The sequence below is a fragment of the Apodemus sylvaticus genome, chromosome 4, assembly GCF_947179515.1.
Source record: "Apodemus sylvaticus chromosome 4, mApoSyl1.1, whole genome shotgun sequence".
Lineage (NCBI taxonomy): Eukaryota > Metazoa > Chordata > Mammalia > Rodentia > Muridae > Apodemus > Apodemus sylvaticus.
Window position 1 is genome coordinate 60,133,343 of NC_067475.1, and position 26,111 is coordinate 60,159,453.

At 41.0% G+C, this 26,111-nt stretch overlaps 1 protein-coding gene across 5 annotated transcripts in view; it reads left to right on the plus strand.

Annotated features, from left to right (window-relative positions):
- The window catches only part of Hipk1 (homeodomain interacting protein kinase 1), a 71,974-nt gene that overhangs the window by 29,561 nt on the left and 16,302 nt on the right, over positions 1-26,111 (plus strand). For all 5 annotated transcript variants that reach the window (XM_052179602.1, XM_052179601.1, XM_052179603.1 and 2 more), the window contains 8 exons: positions 2,364-3,441; positions 11,120-11,243; positions 15,671-15,790; positions 16,493-16,579; positions 18,612-18,796; positions 19,100-19,262; positions 21,178-21,403; positions 25,943-26,064. In XM_052179602.1, the coding sequence (XP_052035562.1) occupies positions 2,364-3,441; positions 11,120-11,243; positions 15,671-15,790; positions 16,493-16,579; positions 18,612-18,796; positions 19,100-19,262; positions 21,178-21,403; positions 25,943-26,064 (2,105 nt within the window). The remainder of the gene's footprint in view (positions 1-2,363; positions 3,442-11,119; positions 11,244-15,670; positions 15,791-16,492; positions 16,580-18,611; positions 18,797-19,099; positions 19,263-21,177; positions 21,404-25,942; positions 26,065-26,111) is intronic.

Here is a 26,111-nt window from a genome sequence, read left to right on the forward strand (position 1 = left end):
TTGAGATGTTGGGGTGTGTGGGTGAGAGCGAGGAAGAGTTCGGAGCCTGATATAGAGAGAAAATGGAGTTGCTTTGCAGGAACTAAAGAGCTGGGTATAGTGGCATATGCCTGTACTCTCAGCCCTGGAGGCTAAGTCAGAATGGGCACCCTGGTCAACAAGAACATTTTGAGAGGTTTTTGGAGAGTCTGTGTACATGTTTGTGTGTTCGCAGGTACTACCGGTGTGTATATGTAGGCTAGAGGTGGCTGTCATGTGTCTTGTTCAGTTACTCTCCATGTTATTTTTTGAGACAGGGTTTCACTGACCTCAGAGTTACTGATTCAGCCAGACTGGGTGGCCACCAAGCTTCAGGAATTCTGTCTCCATCTCCCCTCTGTCGGGATTACAGGTGCATGGTGCTGTGCCTGGCTTTTTATGTGGTTATAAGGTATCTTAACTCAGGTTCTCATCACCCCACTGATCACGCCATCTTCCTCACCTCTGGGTGAACATTTTATCTCCTCCCTATATACTGAGGATTGAATCAATGCTTTGCACGTGTTAAGCAATACAAGCTAAGCTAACTTTCTCCATTGAACTATATTCCCAGCTACTGCCACACCCACTCTTTGTTGTTGTTATTGTTTTTCAACTTTATTTTGAATCAGGATCTCTCATTAAGTTACCCAGGCTGGCCTTAAATTCAGTCTGTAGCTTACCTTCACCTTGTGATTCTCCTGTCTCTCAGCCTCTTGAGAAGTTGGGATTAAAGGCCTGCACCACAAGATCTGTTTTGAAGATCTTTAGCTTTAATGCCCAAAGTAGTGGAAAACTGCTGGGGGAAATGGGAAGAGATTAAGAAAAAGAGATTAAGAAAAGACAGTTATCTAGCCTGCTGTTTAAAAGCAAAAGATGTCAAAAGTTCAAGCCCTCCTCAGCTACATAGGCACCTTGGATACTAAAGGTCCTGTCTCAAAAACAAAACAACCAAACCAACCCCAGCAGCAAACAAGAGCAACCGATTCCTGGAGTGTTTAAGGCAGTTCTTAGAGGCTGTTTGCAGTGTGAACTAACATGGTGGGGGAAAATGGCTGACTTGAACTATACTTGGGCTGTGGTTCAGCCAAGTTGTGGTTTGTGAAGAAAGGGTGAGTCCACATAACAAGGATGTGCCAGGAGCTACCCCGTAGGCCGTGTTCAATAGCTGTATTCTCGGAATGGCTCCAGGAGCGGCTGCTGCCCTTGTACGCATGAGGAAGCTGAGGCTCATTGCTCCCGGTTTGGCTGGCGTGACTGGGTGTTTGGTGTATTCCATAAGTGAGGAAATTGAGAGTGGAGTGGAGGCTTATAAATTTAATTTTGGACATACTGAATTTAAGGTGTCTGTCTTATAATCAAGTGGGCATAAGTTAAGATTTGGATCAGTTTGTAGATTTGGTAGAAAAGGTAGAAAGAGGTGAGGAGAGGAGTCTGGATTTCAGATAGGATGTTTTTAGATTTTTCTTTCTTTCTTTCTTTTTTTGTTTTGCAAATGACATATAATAAAAATGGTTATAATTACAGAAAAGAGGGAAAGTGTAGAGCTAGAAAAGGGTTTACTCTTGAGCCAAGGTCCTAATGGCAAGAAGAGAGCAGATGAGTGTGTGTTCTCTGGCTAGATGTTTGGGCTTTATTCTTAAAAAAACAAACAAACAAAAAATCAAACAAACAGCTTCTAGTGTAGTCTTTTGTCTTACTGAACTGGAGAGGTCTGTGGGATATTCAGGGCAGGTGGACTGTTCTTACTTCTTCTCCCTATATCTTCTTTACATTCTTTACAATTCTTTTCCCTCTTTCTCTTTCCTCTTGTCTGTCTGTCTTTGACTCACTGTGTAGTCCAGCATGATTTCACATATGTGATGAGTAGTCATGGTAAGACTGTGGTAACACTGTCGAGGCCATAGGACAACTTGTGGGAATCACCCGTCTCCTTCCACCGTGAGTATCTGGGAAGAAAACTCAGGTTGTTGGGCTGGTCAGCAAAGCACTGAGCTATCCTACCCCCTGATCCTGTCTTGTTCTAAGAGTAACTTTCTGTAGAGTAACTTCTTCAGAAGATACTCTACCCTGGTCATCAACCTAGTTGATTTCTTTTGGTCAGTGGCAATCTTTTCCAGTGTTGGAGAACAGAAAGCTGTTTTATGTTTGACTTGTACAGAGTAGTTAGCCTTTGCTTTGGCACAGTATGGACAACATATGTGTGAATGTCGGTTGAGACTGAATTTGCCTTTGAAAGGAGTGAAGCAGTGCAGGGTGGGTCTTAGCAGCTACACGCCTTCTCATGTGTGAGAAGGGCTTTGCCCTTGAGCCCTGTGGTCTCACTCATCTTTCTTTCCATGTAGGTATGGCATCACAGCTGCAGGTGTTTTCCCCCCCATCAGTGTCGTCGAGTGCCTTCTGCAGTGCAAAGAAACTGAAAATAGAGCCCTCTGGCTGGGATGTTTCAGGACAGAGCAGCAACGACAAATATTATACCCACAGCAAAACCCTCCCAGCTGCACAAGGGCAAGCCAGCTCCTCTCACCAGGTAGCAACTTTCAGCATTCCTGCTTACGACCAGGGCCTGCTCCTCCCAGCTCCTACAGGGGAGCATATTGTGGTAACAGCTGCTGACAGCTCAGGCAGTGCCGCCACGGCAACCTTCCAAAGCAGCCAGACCCTGACTCACAGGAGCAACGTTTCTTTGCTTGAGCCATATCAAAAATGTGGATTGAAGAGAAAGAGTGAGGAAGTGGACAGCAACGGTAGCGTGCAGATCATAGAAGAACATCCCCCTCTCATGCTGCAGAACAGAACCGTGGTGGGTGCTGCTGCCACGACCACCACTGTGACCACCAAGAGTAGCAGTTCCAGCGGAGAAGGGGATTACCAGCTGGTCCAGCATGAGATCCTTTGCTCCATGACCAACAGCTATGAAGTCCTGGAGTTCCTAGGCCGAGGGACATTTGGACAGGTGGCAAAGTGCTGGAAGCGGAGCACCAAGGAAATTGTGGCCATTAAGATCTTGAAGAACCACCCCTCCTATGCCAGACAAGGACAAATTGAAGTGAGCATCCTTTCTCGCCTAAGCAGTGAAAATGCTGATGAGTATAACTTTGTGCGTTCTTATGAGTGTTTTCAGCACAAGAATCACACCTGCCTTGTGTTTGAGATGTTGGAGCAGAACTTATATGATTTTCTAAAGCAGAACAAGTTTAGCCCACTGCCACTCAAGTACATAAGACCAATCTTGCAGCAGGTGGCCACAGCCCTGATGAAGCTGAAGAGTCTTGGTCTGATTCATGCTGACCTTAAACCTGAAAACATAATGCTAGTCGATCCAGTTCGCCAGCCCTACCGAGTGAAGGTCATTGACTTTGGTTCTGCTAGTCATGTTTCCAAAGCCGTGTGTTCAACCTACCTGCAGTCACGCTACTACAGGCAAGTGCAAAATCCTGGATGGAGATCTGTCCTTGTGTTTAACATGAATAGTATAGAACTGTAACTGTTCTACCCAGGAGTCTACCTATTTCTAGATTCCAAGATGGCAGCAGGATTTGTTTCAGCTTACATGCATATGTGGAGTTCCTAAAGTAACACTTTTCTTGGCTCCTATTTAGTACTAACAGATAACTCACATTAATTCCACAGGTTGCTGAGTTGTGCTAGTATCTGGTTCATTCTTGACTACCATCACACCTAACTTTCCCCACTTGAAGGACTGTACGGAGATGATGAGTCTCCACAGATGCTGTTGTTTTTCCTCAACTCATGTCTTTGCATGTAAAATGTTTTGGGAATATCTTTAGGTTTAACCTCAGAAGCAGTTTATTCTGTTTCTTTTTTCTTTCTTTCTTTTTTTTTTTTCTGATAGCAAAAATGGTATTAAATGATTTCTGTAGTCTTCTGTTTGATGTTTGAATATTCTCTACAAGATTTTGAACTTACTTAGTTATCCCAGGATAGCTTGACCTAAGTACATTAGTGATTTTTATTTCTAGATTAGTACTTCTAATACAAGGTTACTTTATTATGCTAAAATTCTTGTAACAGTACTAAATGTTGTATGCATAACTTTGTGTGTATTCTATATAACCACGGCTTTAAAATATTCTTTTATTTTTCAGATCTTTATTTTATCTAGTCATTAATCTTAAAGAATGTGATATCTAATTTAATATATATAAATTGAATATTTATCGTACCGGTGTCCAGTCAAGAAATGAGCATAGGTTGGGGTTCAGAGATACAGGGCTTGTATGAGGCTGAGTTTAATGCCCTCTACCCCAAAATAAAAACTGCCACCAAAAATAAGTAATTGACCACAAAATATATTCTCTTTTTTTTTCCTTTGAGGGAGATGCCTTTTCTGGAGACAGTGTCTCATTGTTGTAGCCTTGTCTGGCCTGGAACTTTCTATGTAGACCAGGCTAGACTTGAACTCACAGAGATCTGCATGAGTGTTTGGATTAGTAGATTTACTATATGGTTTGTTTTTTATTATTATTTTTATTTTATGTTTATGGGTGTTTTGTCAGTATGTGCATCTGTGTACCAAGAGTGTGCCTGGTGCCCGCAGAAGCAAGATCCGTCCTCTGGCACTGGAGTTACAGGTGGTTGCAAGCTGCCATGTGGATGGGATTGAACCCAGGCCCTCTGGAAGAGCAGCCAGTGCTCCTAAGCTCTGAGCTATCTCGCCAGCCCCATCCATAGACTTTATGATTTTGAGGTTAATCTATTCAGTAGCACTCACCAGGATGCCATTCCTTCTTAGGCTGGGTAATGTTTCATTGTATGTATTTACCCCATTTGTTTGTCCATCTTTTGATAGCACCTTTTCCGGTTGTTAGCACCTTTGGGCTTCTGTGAATGCTGCTGTATGAACATTGCTGTCTGTGCGTCTCAGTTCCCATTTTCAGGCCTGTAGAGCTTGGGGTGGCCTTGTTAGGTCCTAGGGAATTGTGGCTTTGGGACTCTACCAGACTTTTCCATTCCTACCAGCAGCACACAAGAGTCCCAGTTTCTGCATGTTTCCTCCAACACTTGTTTTCTGTGTATAAAGTAGCTCTCTATGGGTATAAAGTGGTTTCTTAGGTAGTTTGATTTACATTTTCCTAATTAGTGATACTGACAGTTTTTCACGTCCTTATACTTGTTTGGAGAGATTCATTCAATTCCTCTGACCAAATTTTCAGTAGGTTTTGTTAAATATTAGAAATTAACAAAAATACATTTTAGACATTAATAGATGCGATTTTTGTGTCCTTTTATAGTTTTTGACCGTATGGCTAGTGTTTAATAGAGAGGTGTTCTGAACCTTGGTAAAGTCTGGTTCGTCTCCTTTTTTTTCTGGTGTCATTACAAATCCATCGCCATGTAGTTTGCTCCCTTTTGCTTCTGTAGTCTTGGGCTTTTAGCTACTGCGTTTAGCTATTTCATTTTGGGACAGGGTTTTGCTGTATAGTGCTGGTTGGCCTGGCACTCAGTAACTCAGGCTGGCTTTGAACTCAGCACTTCTCCTTGCCTCTGCACTCATTCTAAGTGCTTGGATTGCAGGCCTGCGCTGCTGCATCTTGTTCAGTTTTTATTGTTTAAGGTGATGGTCGAATTTAATTCTTTTCCATGTGATTGTTTAGTCCATACATTACCTCTGCTCTAAAAACTGTTCCTCCAATGAATGGTCTTAGTACCTTTGATCATATATTTAAGAGTTTATTTTTTATTTTATTGTTAGTCTCTATATGTCTGTCTATAGGGTAGATTTTTCTATTTTGTTCTTCAAAAAAACATCATAGAATTTAATAAGAATAACATTGGCATAGCAGATTTCCTTAGGTAGTACAGTACTGACATTTTAATGATAGTCTTTTAATATATTCTCACTTAAAAAAATCTTAATAGTTTTATAAAACTATAACCTGTTTTACTTGAAAGGAACTTGGAGGGTCTGTGGTTTCTGGTTTCATGCTACTCTTGGCAACCTAGGCTAATTTTGAAAATTTCACTTCAGTTTACTTATGACTTAGGATATTTAGGCTCCAACTACATTTGCTTTAAGTACTTCTCCCTCCTCCCCACCCCCCCACACCCCATACATACCCCCCACCCCCCATCCCCTCCACCCCCACCCCACCCCACCCCATCCTCCATCTTGTACAAGCTCTCCGCATGCACTCAGGCACTGTCCCCGCTCACTTGACTGGAGGTGAGGGATCAGCTCTGGCGGGGAGCTTATCTGCTCTGAGTCTTTTCTTTGTGTGTGCAGGTGTTCAGTAGCTGTTGTGTGTCCTCTCAAAGATAACCAAGCAGCTCTAAAACAGAAAGAGGCAGAACAAAAGGAGCCGCAAGTTATTTTACATAAAGACTCAAATGAGCTGTGGGACAGATTGTCCTGCTTTACCTTCTCTAGTTGGCAACCCATGTGACCAATTTTCAGTATTAGGTTGCTAGTCTTTGGGCCTTTTTCATATACTTTTAATTTTGGCTTTGATTTTTTTTTTTTTTTAAATTAAGGTTTTCTAAGTTTTAAAGTGTTCTTCAAAGCTTCTTACAAATTTAGCTGTTGGCTTTAAGAATACTTTCAAGAGGATGTAAGTTCATTCTGTTCCCACCCCATCAGTGTGCAGCTCAGTGTCCAGGGTTTGTGACTGGGGCTAGGTTTCCCTGTGTGCTCTGTCTTCTCACAGTAGTACTTGATGCTGAGGCTGAGGCAGGTGCAAGGAAGATCTAGCTGTGCAGGCAGCCCTCTTCACCACCAGTTTCTCCTCAGTAGGCCTTGCTGTCAGAGTTCACTAACGCCTTAGATTCTTGTCTTTTGCAAATCTCTGGGAAACCCTTTGGGGACGATGAAGCTGCCTTCAAATCTAGCCTTTTTACCTTTCTGTTAAGTTTATGTTGCTTTGTCCGATAAGTACACACATCTGCTGCATATTTGGCAGAAATTTGCCACACTATTAGCTATAGGCATGGCAAAATGATCTAGGCCCTGGAAATGTTTCTCTAGCCTGTTAAATGACTGACTAAGCCAAGCTTGAGTTTTAGGGACAGAAGTTTGCCACACTTAACAGTCCCAATGCTTGTTTTACTAGTTTTAAACTGACTAGCTAGCATTTATTTCAAGTTCAGATCACTTTGTTATTTATGGGTGGACACTGACTAGAAGAGAAAAGTATAGTTTAATTTATCTGATACAAACAATCTAATTTCCTGTAACAGTGAAAGTACAGTTTCAATTGAAGCCACAGATGCAGGAAGTCAGACTTTATGTAACATCTCTAATCTGGTAAATAAGGGTTTGGTGCCTCAGATGGGAAGAAAGAAACTGAGTGTTTGTGAAAACAACCAGAGAATCATCTGTGCTCAGCTTGCTGTGGATGCCAGTGAACAAGGGCTGTCTGACCTTGGAGGAGCGGTTCAGTATGGAGAAGTTGGAAGTGAGATGAACGTGCGGGGCTGCTGTTTCTGTTCTTGGCTCTTGTAATGATGCCCCAGTGTTTGTTCTAAGCATGGGGTTGTACCCTCTAGGTTCTCAACCTTCCTAATGCTGCCACTCTTTAATACATTTACTCATGTTGTGGTGACCACCAACCATAAAATTGTTTTGCTGCTACTTCATAACTGTAATTTGCTACTATTATGAATTGTAATGAAAAGTCATATATATGTAATATATATATTACGTATATATATGATATCTATTAGGAGACCCCAAGGATGTTACGACCCACAGGTTGAGAACCACTGCTCTAGGGGTTATGGCCCACTACTTCCAAAGCACAGGAGCAGCATTTCCTATTGAAATAAATGCAGTCATCTTGCTGCGCCTCCGGCTTTCTCCTGCCCTGAGTAGTATTTCATCGCCTTATGTTCATCACTGTTTTAGAGCTGAAACAGATGAGTAATTACCTCTCTCTTCCTTATTTTATTTTATTTTATTTTACTTATCTTATTTACACTTGTCCCTCCTGTCTCTTGTTTCCTGAGTGCTGGGACCACAGTGTATACTTGGCTCACCCTTCCTATAGAGAGTAGAACCAGGGTTTTTATGTCCATAGACTTTTTTCTCAGTACTAAGGATCAAATTCAGTGCCTTGTGCTTGTTAAAAATGCTCCCTATGACTGAGCTACCCCTCTATAGACTATATATTAAGAGTGGAGAAATTAAAGAAAGCCAAGAGGAAAATACAGTGAAAATAATTTCAACAATTGTAATCTCAATTCAAAGGTTAATGATGTCATTTTTCAGTAAAGGAGAAAATGCTCTGTTCTCACTTCGTAGAAGTTAAGGTGAATATTTTTATTTTTAGGTCCAAGTGGTGAAAAACACCCACTGAAGCTTTCTTTTCTTTCTTTTTCCTTTACTTATTCTTTTTGCCTGCCCGCCTGCCTTCCTTCCTCACCCCACTACAGTCCACTTTTATCTGTATACCTTTTCGTTAATTAGTCCTGAGGTTTTCTTTAGTACTCGTCTTTGTGTAAGGGAAGTTTGTGAGTTCTTCCTAGAATCCTTAGCTGCTTTTGTTATTCCAGAACTAGCCAGAACCAGGAGACTGGATGATTCCAGATTCCACCTAATCTTCCTTGGCCTTGTTTTGTTGTTCCAAAGCTGGAATTACTGTTAAGCTATGTTTTTTGGCCATTCCTCCTGATCTCCCTTTTCAAAACTGTCTTCTTATAAGATGGGATGCTCAAACCTCCACTGCTCAGTTGGTGCTTTGGAATGCTCTCAGCCCAGTTTTCACTCTGGCACCAAGCCATGTCCTCTTGCCCTGCCAGCTATTTCTGGTGTTGTCATGAACTTGGAAATTAATGTTGCTGCACACTGAAAGTAAAACATTTTTTTTCCTTTTCACTTTTAGAAAAGCTTTTATTTATTTTTTCTGGGTATTCTCATTCTCAGCTTCATTTATGCTCCTGTCAGGCTTGTGCGATCATAAAAATATACTATTATGGTTAGAATTTAGTTGAATTGTGAAATTTCATCTATCAAAAATGGCTGCAGTTACTTTGCAGAAAAGTCACATAACACTTTTCTCCCTTTTTTCCTTTTTTGTTGTTGTTTCTTTGGGTTTTTTGTTTGTTTGTTTGTTTGGTGTTTTTTGTTTGTTTGTTTTTTTGCTGTTGTTTTATAGACAAATCTTAGAGCTACAAGGTAGACTAGATGGGCCTCAGGTTTGCAGTGATCCTGCTGGAATCACAGGAATGTGTAAGCATGCATAGTAGGGGTATAACTATTGAGGGTTGTTTTTTGTTTGTTTGTTTGTTTGATTGGTTGGTTGGTTTTTTTTTTTTTTTTTAGTGAACAAAACTGAAGTTCATATCAAAGGGCTACAGAAACTGATTTTAGCTGTTTTACTTTAGCTTTCTAGCAGAATGAGTTTGAAAGGCCTAGATTTTCTATTATTTCAAGGTAAGATTCAGAAAATGGCTTAGAATCTCTGGAGCCTCTCAATCTACCCGGTTCCTAAATATATCGATGTTTAATTGCTTGTAGATGCTACCTTTTTGGGAAAACATCCTAGGTAAGTCATGCTTATAGACCTAGCACTAGGGAGACCGGGAGAATCCCAAGTTCAAGGTCATCCTGGGTCATAAACAGAGTGTGGCTACAGAGCAAGACCCTGTTTCAGAATATCAGAACCCAGCCACAGTAATAATCAGTGGATCTGTTGTTGTTGTTGTTGTTGTTTGTTTTTCTGAGACAGGGCTTGCTTCCTTGGGTAGCCCTGCCTGTCCTTAGAATTTGATCTGTAGATGAGGCTGGCCTTAAACTCACAGAGATCCTCCTGTCTCTGCCTCTCTAGTGCCAGAATTAAAGGTGTATACCACTGCCCATTGGGAGGTGAGATTTCACTGGTTTTGTTTGTTTGTTTGTTTAATTTATTCTCCGGGGTAGGGGGTGGGGGAGGAAGAGACATACATGTTCGGAGGTCAGAGGATAACTTGTAGAGGTTGTTTCTCTCCTACCATGTGGACTCTTGGGGTAGAACTCAGGGTTATAGGTCTGGCTTTTCTTATGATCACACCGTGTGCACCATCATCTTAATCATCATTTGAGAAGGCCCATTTATGTGTGCCACCATTCCAGATAGACTTATGAAGATGTGAATGTGGGTACCTTTTATTTATTGAAAGTTAGCATGGAGTATTTAATTCTGGAGTCAGATTTCTGAGTCAACTTTATCAGTTACTAACTGTAGTTTTAGGCAAGTCTGTCCTTGTTCTGTTTCCTGTTCTATCAATGGGAGTAATAATTTCATTTCAAATGTGTTTTCCTGTTGAGAGCTTTTAGTTTATGGGTTACTGTACTTGAAGCATTGAAATTTATAAAAGAGTCTCAAGACTCAAAATAATGATACTCTAGTAATAGTTATTTTGTACCTAACATTTACATATGCTTATTGTGGGCCGAAGACTTTACTAATTTACTAATTTATTTAAAGTCTGCAGTGACCTTGTGTGCTGCTATCTGTTGTCCGTCAGAAACCCTAGGCACAGAATGGAAGTTAAATGGTGGCAGCTATTAAATGATGAGCTCAAGTTCAGACTCTTTTTTGTTTGTTTGTTTGTTTGTTTGTTTGTTTTTCCGAGACAGGGTTCCTCTGTGTAGCCCTGGCTGTCCTGGAACTCACTGTGTGGACCAGGCTGGCCTCGAACTCAGAAATCTGCCTGCCTCTGCCTCCCAAGTGCTGTCAAGTTCAGACTCTTAGGATGGCTTTTGAGTTTGCTTCAAGTACCTTCTTTTCAGAGAACATTTTTGTTATAAAGATAGTAAAACAGCTAAGGTGCTCAGAAGAAAAATTATGATCTTCTATTTATAATTCTAATATTAAAAAACAGAGATATTAGTGTGTTCAACTATGTGGCACTGTCCCACTCCAGTGGGACTATGGGATATGTAGATTATGTTCTGTATCATCTTTCTGCAGTTCAAAACTTGTGAATTCGGAAACACATCAGGCCCTAGAGTTTTGACTGCACAGTTGTGCCTGATGGTTGGTTGTCAGTTCCCTTAAACAAGTTCACCTGTTGCTGGCACTGCAGCTGAAGTTAGTCACCATAGTTAATTTCCCCAAGTAGTGTTTGTTATCTTATCTGATATCTTTGTGTTTTGCTACAGAGCTCCTGAAATTATTCTTGGATTACCATTTTGTGAAGCTATTGACATGTGGTCATTGGGCTGTGTAATAGCTGAGCTGTTCCTGGGATGGCCTCTTTATCCTGGTGCTTCAGAATACGATCAGGTAAGAGTGCTTCTCTGCATGGACACAGAAGGCAACACCCCTTCAGACTGCACAGGTCCACACTTACACAGAGTGCTTTCACAACAATTTGAAAAAACAGACCGCACAAAACAGAAATATTGAAAAAAATTAAGGGTTTTCTAAGTACATAAAATAGATGTTGACAAATTGTTTATTATATAATTACCTACAAAAGATATGTACAAACATTCTTTTTAAAAAATACTTCTTTTATTTTTGAGATTGTAATTACATCATTCCCTTTTACAAATCTAGTCTTAAAGGTTAAGGCTTTCTGAAAACTTAAACATATGACCACCCTGCTGTTCTTTTTTGGAGACCTGGTCTCTCTGCCTAGCCCTAACTAAGACTCACTGTGACTTTGTAGACTAGGCTGAGTGATGGGATTAAAGGCCTGAGCCATTCTTAAACAGAAACCCAAATATGACAGTGCGGGGCTAAACCCTAACTTGGTGTCTACTGTGGTAGTGTAGCCATTTTGCAGCTTCTTGCTGTTGATAAACTGAACTCAAAGGGTGGTGAGCATCCACTTAAAGACTGCACGACGACTAACACTCTGTCTTGTTGATAGCTAGAAAAACTTGCTCTCCTGTGCTGTGTGTTAATCACCTGTTTATAGTTTTGGTAAGGTTTCTGCCTAACACTAGGTGATTAGCAATTAAGTTTGGGGATCCAAATCGGGGTGGAGATGAAGCTTCAGTGACAGTGCACTCATTTAACATGTGAGAGCTGAAAACCCAACATTGGTTTGGAAGGAGGTATGTGACTATAATACAGGATGGAGCATTGGTGCCTTAACTTTGTGTTCAAGGGTTGGTCAGCTGTAGTACCTAGTGCAATAGATTCTAGAGAAAGAAGTATGATCGCAGTGTCTTTAGATAGAAGAAAGGGAGTCTAATTGTTACTGAAGGTTTTGTTTTGTTTTGGGGCCAGGCAATGGTGCCTCACACCTTTATTCCCAGGTTTTGGGAGGCAGAGGCAGGTGGATATCTGAGTTCTAGGCTAGCCTGGTCTACAGAGTGAGTTCCAGAATACCTAGGTCTATACAGAGAAACCCTGTCTTGAAAACAAAAACAATTTTTTTCCACTATCACCCATTTAGTCTAGAGTTATGTTTTCATCTCTGTGATAAACAAGCATTTTATTTTCTATTTCCTATGATTGGCATTCTTCTAGCTCTGCACTGACTGACTCTGATTTAGTCAACTGTGTCTTAGGAGTGTAGAGATGGAAATAAAGTAGCGCTCACCTGAAGTTCAGGTAACCTCCGCTCTCAGAGCTCAAATTGCCTCATTACACGTTAGGTCCTGAAGGCTGCACTGCACAGTAGCTCTCTTCTGACAGGTTTTATGAGAGCCGTCGTCTGAGTTAGGAAGCAGCTTCTGAACTTACTGTGATGTGGAGATTGGCCCTGAACTCCTTACCCTCTGGCCTCTCCAAGTACTGGATGGGATTGATTCCAGGTGTATGCCACTGACTGATGAACTGAGAAAATAATGTTACTGTATAGGACGAGCTACTATTTTTAAAGAAATTGGTCCATCATTCAAGGAAGCTTGTCTGTGGAAATAATTTGATTCCCATTTCTTGTTCTTAAAAAAAAAAAAAAGGCTACACAATATTATAAAGACTTCCATTTCACCAGTCTGTGGATACATATGTTCTTGTTTGTTTGTGTTTGAGAAATAGTTACTTGTAATTAGAAGGTAAAAAGGCAAAACTTTCTTTTCTCTTATGTTGAACTCTGTCTCCTTTTTGAACCAACTTGGAATGAGTTATGAAATAGGTTGTTCATAAGTAACCAGTTATATTGTGCTTTGTAAGTTTTTAATCTTTTCTACCTTGCAAGAAACAAACTGGCTTTCTAATCTACAAGTTCGAGGGAGAGGAGATGATGAACTTTCATAATCTCCACCGAATCGAATCAGGATGTTCTCAGTCCTTTTTAAACACTTTTGAGAATCTAATGGAAGCTGTAGATTCTGCCCACCAAATATACACAGTTTGTTTTTGCTTCCCCACATCTTGAGGGGATTCGTATATCCTGCGCCAAACAGTTAGAGCCTCCAGGAGTGTAGTTCCTAGTCTAACTAGCAGGTGGCACCAATTCAAGTGGCATAATGTTCCTAGGAAGTGGAAACACATACAACTGGATTCAGAAGCAGTGATAGTAATCAGAGCTTCCCTGGTAAAGAAAAGGATGTGGTCCTTGTGTAAGTTTGTGTAACATGATGATGGAAAGTAGGAGGAAGTAGTTTGCCTGGGCCAAATACATAGGATGCTGCTGGCGAGCAGGAGTGGGAATAGATTATTGTGGTCCATCTGGGCAATACAAAAGGAGTCACATAGCTGGGTCCAGCTAAGATACTTTTTGCTTGCTTTTATAAAAATAACGTTACAGAGTTTGAATTTACATACCAACCATTTGAAGTGTGAAGATGGATTTTTTTTAGTGTGTTTACAGGAATGCACAACCATTATCAATTTTAGAATATTCTGTCATTTGATGACATCTAGAATCTATTAGCTGTTAATTTTATCCTCCAAACTTTTCAGTTCCTCTTAGCTCTATACAAGTGCTAATCTATTTTTTCTCTATGTAAATCTGCCTACTCTGACATATCATAAATATTCATCACATAGAAAGTATGCCATTCTGTGACAAACATACTTTACTTGTATGAGAGCATCACTTTTTTTGGCTCAATGATGTTCCATTGTGTGTGCACACCACATTTTGTTTATCCATCAGTTAGTAGCAATACACAGGAGGATCAATCACTATTGGCCTGTCGTGAGTAATGTGAAGTGAACACTGAGCAAATATCCAGTATTCATCTTTCCTTCCTTCTTTTTCCCTTTGGTTTAATAGTGCTACATACAGCCTTATACATGCTGCCTAATAAGGAAGCTGTATGATACTAGATACATGCTGCCTATATATTATTCTGCCTAATGAGCAAGATCCTACATTCGCATATATAGCTTGGAGTGGAATTACTAGGTCACGGAGTAACAGTATTTACCCTTCTGAAGGGCCGCCAAATAGTTTGGACACAGGCCTCAACATTTCATCAGCAGTGCCTGAGTGTTTTAATTCTTCCCAGATATTATGTATTTTTGCTTTTTCTGAGATTAACTATTTTTGTGAGTATGTTATGTTGTTATTTAGATTTGCATTTCCCTAATAGTCAGTGGTACTGGACATCCTTCCTCACGCCCTTCTTGAGCATTTGGATAGTTTATGTCTGTGTAGGTTCATTGCCGATTTTTTACTGTGGTTGTTGGATTTTAGTTGCTAAGTTGTAACCCTTTCTACTCTAAGTATTAATTATTGCCAACTGGGATTCCCCGTGCTTCCTTCCACTCTGCGGGCTCCTTTTCAGATTGATGATGGTATTTGGTAAACAAATATTTTTTGCTTTGAAGCCTAGTTTGCCTGTTTTTCTTCCTTTGTTTGTACTTTTTGGTATTCTATCCGAGAAATAATTGAAAAAAATCTAGTATCATACAGCTTCCTTATTAGTTTCTTTTGACAGCATTATAATTCCAAGTTCTTACATTTAGGGTCTTTGATTCATCCAGGACAGCCATTCTATTTGGGTCAGTGTAGGAACTCATTGATGAGTAAAAAATATTGTTTGTCCTCCTGCAGGATGTAGAATAAGAAAAACGTTAAGAAAAACTACATGCTGATAACTGCAATATACGATTGATAAATTCTTTTTAAATTTATGTAGCTTGAGTGTTTTGCCTACATGTATGTCTGTAAACCACATGTGCCAGTGGAGGCCTCGGGTCTCTTGGAACTGGAGTTAACAGTTGTAAAATGCCTTGCGGGTGTTGGAACTGAACCCAGATCCTCTGCATGGGCCCCAAGTGCTCTTACATGGGACCACTGCTCTAGCAGTGCCCACAGTTCCCACATGGTTTGAACCTGTGACACGCATATAACAGGCTGCACGACTCACTGTCCTCAGCACCTCCCAGCCACATCCTGGCTTCCCACTGCTCTTGCCCTGCCCTAGTCTCTTCATTACTTATTCTGAACTGGAAACTATTCTGCTCTGTTCCAGAAATCTAGGAGTTTTTGTTGTTGTTGTTTTGTTTTTTGCAACTTTTTATTAAAAGTCTGATATAAGAGAAAAAAGATTGCACTAAAAATATTTCAAAACTGAGTTTTGTTTAAAATAGTACTTTATGATAGTTACTAAGTAAATATTTGGTATTCCTATGGCTGTGCATGCTCTGTATAGATTGTTTACAGGTGTGGTTCTATTGTGTTGGTCAGAGTTAATTTCTTCATGACACACCCCTTTTCTGGCCAGAGTTAATAATTTCAGTGTAAAAGCTTTTGATAATTTTTTTCCACTTGAAATTGATGTTTGATGGTTTTGATGTTTCAGATTCGTTATATTTCACAAACACAAGGCCTGCCAGCCGAATATCTTCTTAGTGCCGGAACAAAAACAACCAGGTTTTTCAACAGAGATCCTAATTTGGGGTACCCACTGTGGAGGCTTAAGGTATGTCTTCCTACTGTACAGCCCATTTCTGTACCCCTCTCCCAACTTTGAATTTAGATTTTAGTGAATAATTTCTTGACTCGAGGAGGGAAAGTGGTGGAGGGTATGTTTGTAGGAGAGAACCCCTTGAAAACTTATTTTATTTATAAAACTTATCTGTTTAGCCTTATGCTTGGGTAAAAATCAAGATAGTAAAGCCAGTTCAGCTGCCTGAGGCTGTGCTGCATAATTAGGATCAGTAGTTGAGGGGAATTGGAAAGCAGAGCTCAGTAAGTAACTAGGGAAGGGTTGTAATGGCTGCCACAGAAAGCTCACTTCACACTCAGCCCTTAGAGGTTTTCTGAAATAAGAGTCTTTAATTCTGAGCCTGAGCCTTCAGTGTGAGAAACCAAGTAACCTCATGATCCTCTGCTTCTGGGCCTACTAAACAGTTAGTGTTGGCTATGGCGGCCATGTCCACGAAGCTTTAAGAGAATAAGTGTCTGTTCACCTGACCTTCGGTGCTGACCGCACCACCCACCCACGGTTAGGAACTGCGGAAAGGATGGCCCCATATAATAGTAAGATCACACCTCTGCACTGCAGGATTTTCAGGTTGCTGTCTTTGCCTTCTGTAGTTGACACTGTATCTCAGTATTCTGGCTTCAGATTAGATTAAAAATATGAAAATAATGTAGAGCTTAAAAAATTCATGTTTTATAGACACCCGAAGAACATGAATTGGAGACTGGAATAAAGTCAAAAGAAGCTCGGAAGTACATTTTTAACTGTTTAGATGACATGGCTCAGGTACGTGTGACATGCTTTGTTAGTGACATTTTTGATAACTATATGTGCTAATATTTTGCCATGTGTTAAAAGTGTAAGGGTCTGTTGTTCACTGAAGAATGATACAGACTCAAATAGTATGCCAAAGCAGAAGACCAGCATGCAGGGGTCCCTCATTCCAAAATGGAAAGAGATCCAGATGAGCTCGCAGGGTAGATTTAAAGCTCCTTAGGAGATTCCAGGGTAGGTGACCTCGATCTTACTCTGTTTCTAAGGGCATCCATTACCTGGGGCATGGGGGATGGAAATTGTCACTAAGGAAGTCGGGGAGGTGGCCTCTATCTTACTCCATCTTTGAGGACATTCCATCACAAGGTGTGGGGTTGGAACCTGTTAAGGGAGATCTGGAAACTTGCTGACCCATTGTCCTTGCTTCAGGCCGGGTGGTTGGGCACTTTCTAGTTTCTGACTAGCTTCCTGAAGCCTGGGGTTTTTCCTAGGCTGCCAATTTGAAACATGTCATGGAGTCAGCCTGTCTCAAAAGAACACCTGAATCCTAATAGTAGATGCTAACAATCTAAGTTTATCCCTGAGTAGCTGGCAAATAAATAAAACTCAGACCACGGTTATTTTATTTGGCTTTGACAATTACTGGGCGTCACTCGTTACTCTACTCTGCTAACTGCTGGCCTGGCCACCTCTCCAGTAGCACACCCCAGACACTTGCTGTGTCTCCTGGTCACTGCTGGCCTAGCTGACTCCCCAGTAGTCTACCCCAGACACCTGCTGTTTCTCCTGCTCATGGACCCCCTCTCTCTCACCGTGGCTTCCTCTTCCCTCCTCATCCCTCTCTAATCTCTCCAGTTATTGGCTGTAGTCACTTTTATTTAACAAGGAACAAGGTCTGCACAACCAAAGCTTGTAGGCCTAGACTATAGGGAATAGAATTTAGCATTACAATACACAGCAATAGGCCAAACCTCAACAGGATACTTTCAAGATACTTCTATTTGAGTTTTCTTAACTCAGACATTATAAAACTGGAAGATCTTTTCAAATCTGTAGCTCTTTAAGCACCCAGAGGTATTAAAAAACCTTTCAGATTTTGAAGGTTTCAGAGTTGGGATTTTTGGGTTAGGATTGTTAAACTGATGAAGACTGTGCAGATATTCCAAATTCTTTTTTTATTGTTGCTTTTGTTTTGCTTTGTTTTGTTTCTAGACAGGGTTTCTCCATGTAGCTCTGGAGGTCCTGTCCAGAGGACAGTTTACTAGTGAGTCTAGTCTCACTATGTAGACTAGACTGACCTCAAACTCATAGATATCCACCTGCCTCTGCCTTTGAATGCTGGGATTAAAGCCACCATGCTTGTCTATAAATATTCCAAAAATCTTCAGGCTCTAAAATCTGAAGCACTTCTGATCCCAGGCGCTTTAAACAGTGGCAGCGTGTGTCTGTTTCTCCTGTGATTTTGCTTACTGATCTTGTTATTTTAGGGAATATTCATAAAGGTTTCTTTCTTGTCTCATTTTCTCTTCTGAATAAGTAATTGTATAAGAGCTCACACTTACTGCTGTGTTAGCTAATGAAGATAGCTAACATTACATTTTAAAGTTTTGTTCTGAGCTGACCAGATGGCCCCATCATGAGTAAGGGTGCTTGATGCCGCACCCCACACCCTGGGTTTGACTCCCACAATCCACACAAGAATGCTTACTGTATTCCAGTTTTAAATACTTTGTACTATGCCATTTAATTTTCAATAGTAGAAACTGTATACTTCAATAATAACAGACATTTTTTGCTGAACGTCTTTCAAGATTTTAATGCCAAGAATCAATTAGGCACTGTTGTACCACATAGGCAGAGCGTTTCCTCCTGTGGAAATTATTATTCTGTAATTAAACTTAATTTCCCCAGTTTTCACTCTTCTAAAATGCATATATTAAATATCTGCTTTCTCTTGTTAGGAGAGAAAAGCAGACACAGTAAGTTCTTAATCTACTATTTAAGCCAAGAAATACAATATTTCTAATTTTCTTTGCTTCCAAAGGTAAATATGTCTACAGACTTAGAGGGAACAGACATGTTGGCAGAGAAAGCAGATCGGAGAGAGTACATTGATCTCCTAAAGAAAATGCTGACGATCGATGCGGATAAGAGGATCACGCCTCTGAAAACTCTCAACCACCAGTTTGTGACAATGACTCACCTGCTGGACTTTCCACACAGTAACCAGTAAGTGTGGGATAATCTGGGGCTTGTGCCATGGTGTGGCTCTTGGTTGAGCTGCCATCTTATTTAAGAAGGGAACTATCAGGTTAGCAGTAATTTTGGTGTCCATGTATTTACTCACTGATGCTTTTCTTTCTAAAAGGTTGTGGGACTTCAAGAGAGCTGTCTATCTTCTTGTTACTATAAAAACCCTTGGTTCTTTTTTTCTGGAAGTATTTGGAAACAAATACTTAGTTCCATGTTTGTCTTGAGTTTTTTGTTGTTTAAACACCAGCATTCATTTAGTGAATTTCTAATCTTTTTCAGTGTTAAGTCTTGTTTCCAGAACATGGAGATCTGCAAGCGGAGGGTGCACATGTATGACACAGTGAGTCAGATCAAGAGCCCCTTCACTACACATGTTGCTCCAAATACAAGCACAAACCTAACCATGAGCTTCAGCAACCAGCTCAACACAGTGCACAACCAGGTACTCCGTGAAGGGTGTGGGACCTTGAGCCTAGGTGGGGCAGAGGCTGTGGAGACCAGCTATCTCTGTGGCTTCTTAAGCATTTTCTGTATGAGGGACTGGGCGAGGTGGCCTATCAGGTAAAAGTCCTTGCCACGCAAGTCTGGTGACTTCAGTCTGATCATGAAAAGTCATGGAAGAAAACCAATTTCCAAAAGTTGTCCTCAGACTGTGGAACACACGTGCCCACACTCATAAGTGTTATGCATTCATATGTAATAATAATGGTCAGTTTTGGATTCCGTCTTCTCTATTAGGAAGAAAAGAATGTTCTACTTGGCAAACATAATAAAAGACCAACTAGACATACCTGCCAGTCATACGCTGTAAGCATTTAAATACAGGACCTACTCCATGTCCTTATAAGACTTAGTGTACATGGGCTCCAAATATTGAATTACTTGTTGCTGCTAGTTTTACTAAGCTTAATCAAGTAACTTACTCTTTTTCAATAGGATTTTATTTCATTTGAGAGTTCTTTGACTAATAATCTTAAAAGGGTGGTATTGTTGGGGCTGGAGAGATGTTTCAGCTGTTAAGGGCACTGGATGTTCTTCCAGAGGTCCTGAGTTCAATTCCCAGCATCCACATGGTGGCTCAGAGCCATCTGATGCCCTCTTACGGTGTGTCTGAAGACAGCTATAGTATGCTCATATACATTAAATAAATCTCAAAAAATGTGGTATTATATTTGCTTGCTAATAAATCTGTAATTTCTAAAAATGTAAGCTCAGTTTGTTAGTGTGGCCTGTCTACTTTTTCAGAAACTGAGCGTGTGTGAGTTTCAGCGGAATCTCCTCTGAAGCATGTAGTTGAGATGTAGCTGAGTTTTGTGTGGTCACATCCTAGACAGCACCAGCGGAGCCATTTGTCACTCGTTATGTGCTCACTCACCGTCATAGCACTGCTCTCTTGTTGCTCACTTCTGGTTCTGGAGATTGACTCCCAGACCTCTGGTTTGCTAGACAGACACTGTATTACTGAGCTGACCCTGGCCCTGGAAAACTTAAGTAGAGAGTTATTTCGGAGATAGCTAACATTACATTTTTAAAGTTTTGTTCTGGGCTTATCATCATGAGTAAGGTGCTTGCTGCCATGCCCCACACCCTGAGTTTGACTTCCAGATCCCATATGGTAGGAGGGGAGTGCTGAGCCTTCCTCACATTGTCCTTTGACATCACGTGCACATGTTGCAATAAATAAATGCTGGGGGTTTTTTTGTTTGTTTGTTTGTTTTTTTAAAGCTGGATGTAAAACTGGATGTAGAGCTGCTTATCTTTAATTCCAGGCAGAGGTGGACAGATCCCTGAGGTCTGGGCCAACCTGCTCTACATAATAAATGCTAGGCCTTCCAGAACTATATAGGATGACCTTGTTTTAAAAAGACAAAACAAAGTAAACAAAGCTTTTTTTCTGTTTTAATTCTTATTTTTTAAGGCTAGGGAAATAGGTCCGCAGCGTACTTGCTACTATGCATGCTGGCCCTGCATTATATCCTCTGCGCCGCATAAAGCAAGGGTGGTACAGAGACAGGAGCATCAAAAATTCAAATGTCACTCTTGGATATATAGGGAGTTTGGTGCCAGCCTGAACTACCTGAAACTCAGCCTCAAAAGCTTTTCTTTAAAAAAGTTTTTTGAGGGCCAGGAGGGCAGGGTGTGCGAGTAGTGGCACATGCCTTTAGTCCCAGCACTTGGAAAAGAAAAGAAAGATATAGGTGGATCTCTTGAGTTTAAGGCCAGCCTGGTCTACAAAGTGAGTTCTAGACCAGCCTTGGGTGCACAGATAAACCCTGTCTGGAAAAACAAAATAAAACAATGTGTATATTGTTTACTTCCATCTTCCAATACTGTCTGTGTGTAATTTCTGTTTTCAGGCCAGTGTTCTAGCTTCTAGCTCTACTGCAGCGGCTGCTACTCTTTCTCTGGCTAACTCAGATGTCTCCCTGCTAAACTACCAATCGGCTTTGTACCCATCTTCAGCAGCGCCAGTTCCTGGAGTTGCCCAGCAGGGTGTTTCCTTACAACCTGGAACCACCCAGATCTGTGCTCAGACAGACCCATTCCAGCAGACCTTCATAGTCTGTCCACCTGCTTTTCAGAGTAAGTACAGAAACTCCTCTGTCTGTAGTATCTTATTGCACTTGCCTGCTCTAGGAGAGCTAGTTGTTCAGTTCTGATCTTTGACAAGTTTAAACTCTGATGATGTACATGACTGAAATTAGGAGCTGTCACAAAGTAGATTTTTCCCTTTTCATTGATTTTCTTGACTGAGTTGCGTTATGTGTTTGTTTCCATTAAATGAAAATTTTTGTGTAAGCATATACATCATAGTATATAGAATAAAACATCTTTAAATTGCTATAATCAGAATTGTTATATGTTGCCTCTAATCTCATTTTATTTTAAAATAAAGCAAAATGTTACTTTATTATAGGATATAGTTAAGAATATAGAAACTAAAAATTTCAGTCATACAGATTATTGTTTTTTGAACTGAAAAAGTCTACAAAAGGAAGCACTTGTAGGGCAGGCATTAAGACATCTGCCGAAGCCTGTGATTCATAGTCTTCAAACTCTGTCTTCCAATAAGATTCATTTTCAGAGTTCCATGTTTCCTTATTTTTCATTTTTTTGTTTTTTTTTTTTTTGTTTTTTTGTTTTTCGAGACAGGGTTTCTCTGTGTAGCCCTGGCTGTCCTGGAACTCACTGTGTAGACCAGGCTGGCCTCGAACTCAGAAATTCACCTGCCTCTGCTTCCCAAGTGCGGGGATTACAGACGTGCGCCACCACCACCTAGCTTCATTATTGTTTTGCAATCCAGTCTGTTCAGTCCCCCCACCCCACCCCAAAACTTTAGAAATGTGTGTTGGTTCTTTTGGTAAGCTATTTGGAAGGTTAAATTATTTTGAGTCTTTTCTGACAGCATACTTAGCTTTCCCCTTGGAAGTCAGTGTCAAGTTAATGTAGTGGCTCACACCTGTAATCCTGAGGAGGACTGCGGAGCTAGTCGGGTGTTAGAGGAAGACACTGCTTCCAGAACCAAGTAACAGTAAAAACAATAAACAAGCCAGACTCAGATAACAAATACCATGTTTTCTCTTATATGTAATTTTTCTTATATGTAATATGTAGTTTTTTCTTATATATGGGCCCTGGATTTAATTGTACATTCTGTTACCATGTGTGTGTGAGTGTGTATGTGTGTATGTATGCTTGTGTGTAGGTCATAGAATCAGAAAGGGGATTATGGCAGGGGAGGAGGAGATTGATTTTAAGAGGGGTGGAAATGGGCTAATGGAGAACATGTAATTGGGAAGCCGAGGAGGGACTGTCCTAGGTAGGGTTTTACTGCTGTGAACAGGCACCATGACCAAGACAGTCCTTATAAGGACATTTAATTGGGGCTGGCTTACAGGTTCAGAGGTTCAGTCTAGTATCATCAGGGTGGGAACATGGCAGCATCCAGGCAGGCACGGTGCCGGCAGAGCTGAGAGGTCCATGTCTTCTTCTGCTGTTCTCTAAGAGAAGCCTGACTTCAGGCAGCTAGGAAGTGGGTCTGATAGCCCACACCCACAGTGACACACCTACTCTAACAGGGCCACACCTTCTAATAGTGCCACTCCCTGGGCTGAGCATATATATAAACCCTCATAGGATCTAACTGGGAGAGGGAAGAGAACTGCCTGCCAGGAGTCGGGAGGGGCAAGATACTAGGAAAGGGAATGGATGAGACCAAGTGTCATGGCGTGTCTGAGGCTGCTACAATGAAACCCACTGCTCAGTAGACAAACTTGAAACCCTTAATTTTGAAAAAAGAAAGAGAAGCTCGGTATCAATGTGGGAATGAACTAGAATCCAGCATTTTATATAGAAGCAGGTAGCATTTTTACCTTTTTACTTAAGTTACTTATTGATTGTGACTTTTGTTTGTTTGGTTTCTGACAGAGTCGGAGCAAGCGGAAGGAAATGAGGGGCTGGGGGAAACTGAGAGCTTACCGGGAGGCCGGGAGAGCGATAGCGGTGTAAACCAGGGAGAGACCGCAGGGAGAGCGGAGGAGCAGATTCGCAATCCGTAATGCAAACTTAGCCTAACCTACCGAATTATTTCCTATATATGCCTCATATCAGTAGATTCTGTACTTTGGATTGTCACAAACTGATTCATCTATAGACTGTAGCAAATTAGCTATCCCTCTGCCCACCCTTTCTAAAGTAAATTCTGTGGGAACAATTTTCAAATGTAAGATTCTGAGATTCTCTGCCTCTTTTCAGATGATATTGAGATAAAATAACAAAAGAACTTTTGAGTTCTTTAACAGAACAAAATGTAAACTGAGGCAGTACGGGGAGTGTGGGAGAACTCCTTTTGGTATAATTTGATAAATATAAGTTGGGGGGGGGAGGATCTTTCAGTTTAAGAAGTCTAGATAAGCGGAGGGGGCTATAGAACAGATTTAAAAATGTTTGGATGAGAAGGTAATGATGGTGATACCTGAAGCCTTATTATATGTGCCAGACAGCCCTTGACAGCTATCTTTTTATCCTTATGTATGGCTCTAGGAGGTAGGTCATATCAACCCATTTTATAAATGATGAAACCTGCTTATGCCTAAAGTAGTCTAGTAATTTATGGTAGAACAATTAGAACCTAGGCAGTGGGGTTATTATCACAGATGTATTATTCCTTACTGCCTTTCAGGGCTAGTTGTGTACAGTAGTTGGTTACCTGCCAACCTCAGCAGTGAGCTGATGTCACCCATCTGCCCTCCACATCAGGCTGCTGCTCACTCCTCTTCACAAAATGGCTGTACTTACGAGTATCAGGCCGTTCCAACCTTCTCTCCACATTTCTCTAGTTCTCTATATTTAAAGTACTAAATTCAGAAAAATAAAGGTAACAAAATAATTCCTGTTCTCCTACCTCAGTATTTCAGACAAATGAATGTCCCTTTTCAGTCTTTGTTTTATTTGTGATAGAAAGAAGCAGCTAGGCGTAACTTAGCCACACTGCTGTGCTTCAGCCTAAGCCAGCGCAGAGTCGAGCACTTAGAGGTTGGTGCTGTAACCTCCCTTCCACACTGTTGCAGGTGACCAGTGTAGTGTGTATGTGCCCAGGGCTGGCTAGTCTGTAATCTTGTCCCCTTTTATTTTATCACTCTGGGAGCCATAGAGCTCCTGCAGTGAGCCTTGCTCCCAGAGTCTGGTTCATAAGTCCCTACAAGTTTTGGGAAGCTAATGTACAACAGTCACTGTTAGTCATTGTCCAGAGACTATAGACAAGAATTTGGCGTGACTTAGCTTTCCTCTTGGATAATAGTGCCACAGGCCACATGGCTAACAACTTTTAAATCTTAATATCTTCAAATTTAATATCTTTACATTTTAATATCTTCAAAAGTTTTAAATTTGAGTTTACTATTCTGTCTTTGAACTTTTCTAGAATACATTTTTCTTAATCATAGCTTGTTCCTAAATTCCTTATAAATTACTTATAGAAAATTGAAAGACTGATTGAAAATAGCAGTAATATGTTCACATGGCACTCCGTAATAATGTTCGGAGTTGGCCGGGAAGGGTGGCACACACCTGTAGTCTCACATTTGAAAGACTGAAGCAGGAAGATCACAGGGTCGTACTACTAGAGGCTTCATGCGAAGACACTGCTGGAGTGAGGGAAGAGGTAGAAAGGGGTTAGGATTGGCCATAGCTTAGGAGTCTTCTAATTAAAATGCCGTGTCTTCACGTAGCAATTGCAGGCATTAATAGACAGGAGGGAGGCAGGACAGAAATGTAAACTCTGGTGAGAGTGCTGTCAGGAGGGTAGGTACGCAGAAATCTCCCTTGGCTCTGTAGGCTTGGCAGAAGAACCGTGTGGGGCCTTCTCCCCAGAACAGGGCAGTGCCAGTTACAGGAAACACTGTTTATGCCAAAAACGTAATGAGGTGATGTACATCAGACCCACACTCTTCCGCAGGCAGCAGCTCACTTTCCTGGCTGCCCTCTGACTAGGAGAGTTAGAGCCTCTTCCTCGAGGGAGACCTGGGCTGCAGAGGCCAACGCTGCTTTACCCTAGGCCACACTTCTCTTTGCTGTTGACTTCATTTTTTTGTTTGTTTGCTTTTTTTTGTTTTGTTTTTTAACTTTTATCTTTAGGTAGGACATGTAACTAATTTTTGAGCTAGGTTTTGAGAAAAATGCCCTTTAAGTCATTCTACACAAGAGGATAACAGTATAAAGTATTGAGTGATGTTCAGTTCTCTGTTCTTGATAGATTACAGTATGAAAGCACTTTCTTCCTCACCCATTCCCCTAGTGAACTGTATAATGTGACTTAAGAGTGGAGGTTGTCTGGCTTTTGCCTATACTGATAATGGGAATGGAATAAGTATTGCAACAGGAAGAGTTTATATTCCCTTAAGCCGGCCTTCCCTATATTAAATGCCTTTTACTAATTTAACTTGAAGGGAGCAGCCTCCTTTTCTTAACTGTGGTATCTTCTGTGAGTGGAAAGGCTTTGTCTTAAGGGTCTAGAATTAAACTGAGCAGTAAGGAAAAGCTAACAGACCCTCCCACACAGTAATGACCCACAGTGTGTTTAAACCCAGCAAAGCAGTTTAACTGTCATGTCTTCTCCATCAGCTGGGCTACAAGCAACAACAAAACATTCTGGATTCCCTGTGAGGATGGATAATGCTGTGCCAATTGTACCCCAGGCGCCCGCTGCTCAGCCACTACAGATCCAGTCAGGAGTACTCACACAGGTAAAAGCCAGAACAGCGTATGCAGTATTGCTGAGGCACTATTGAGA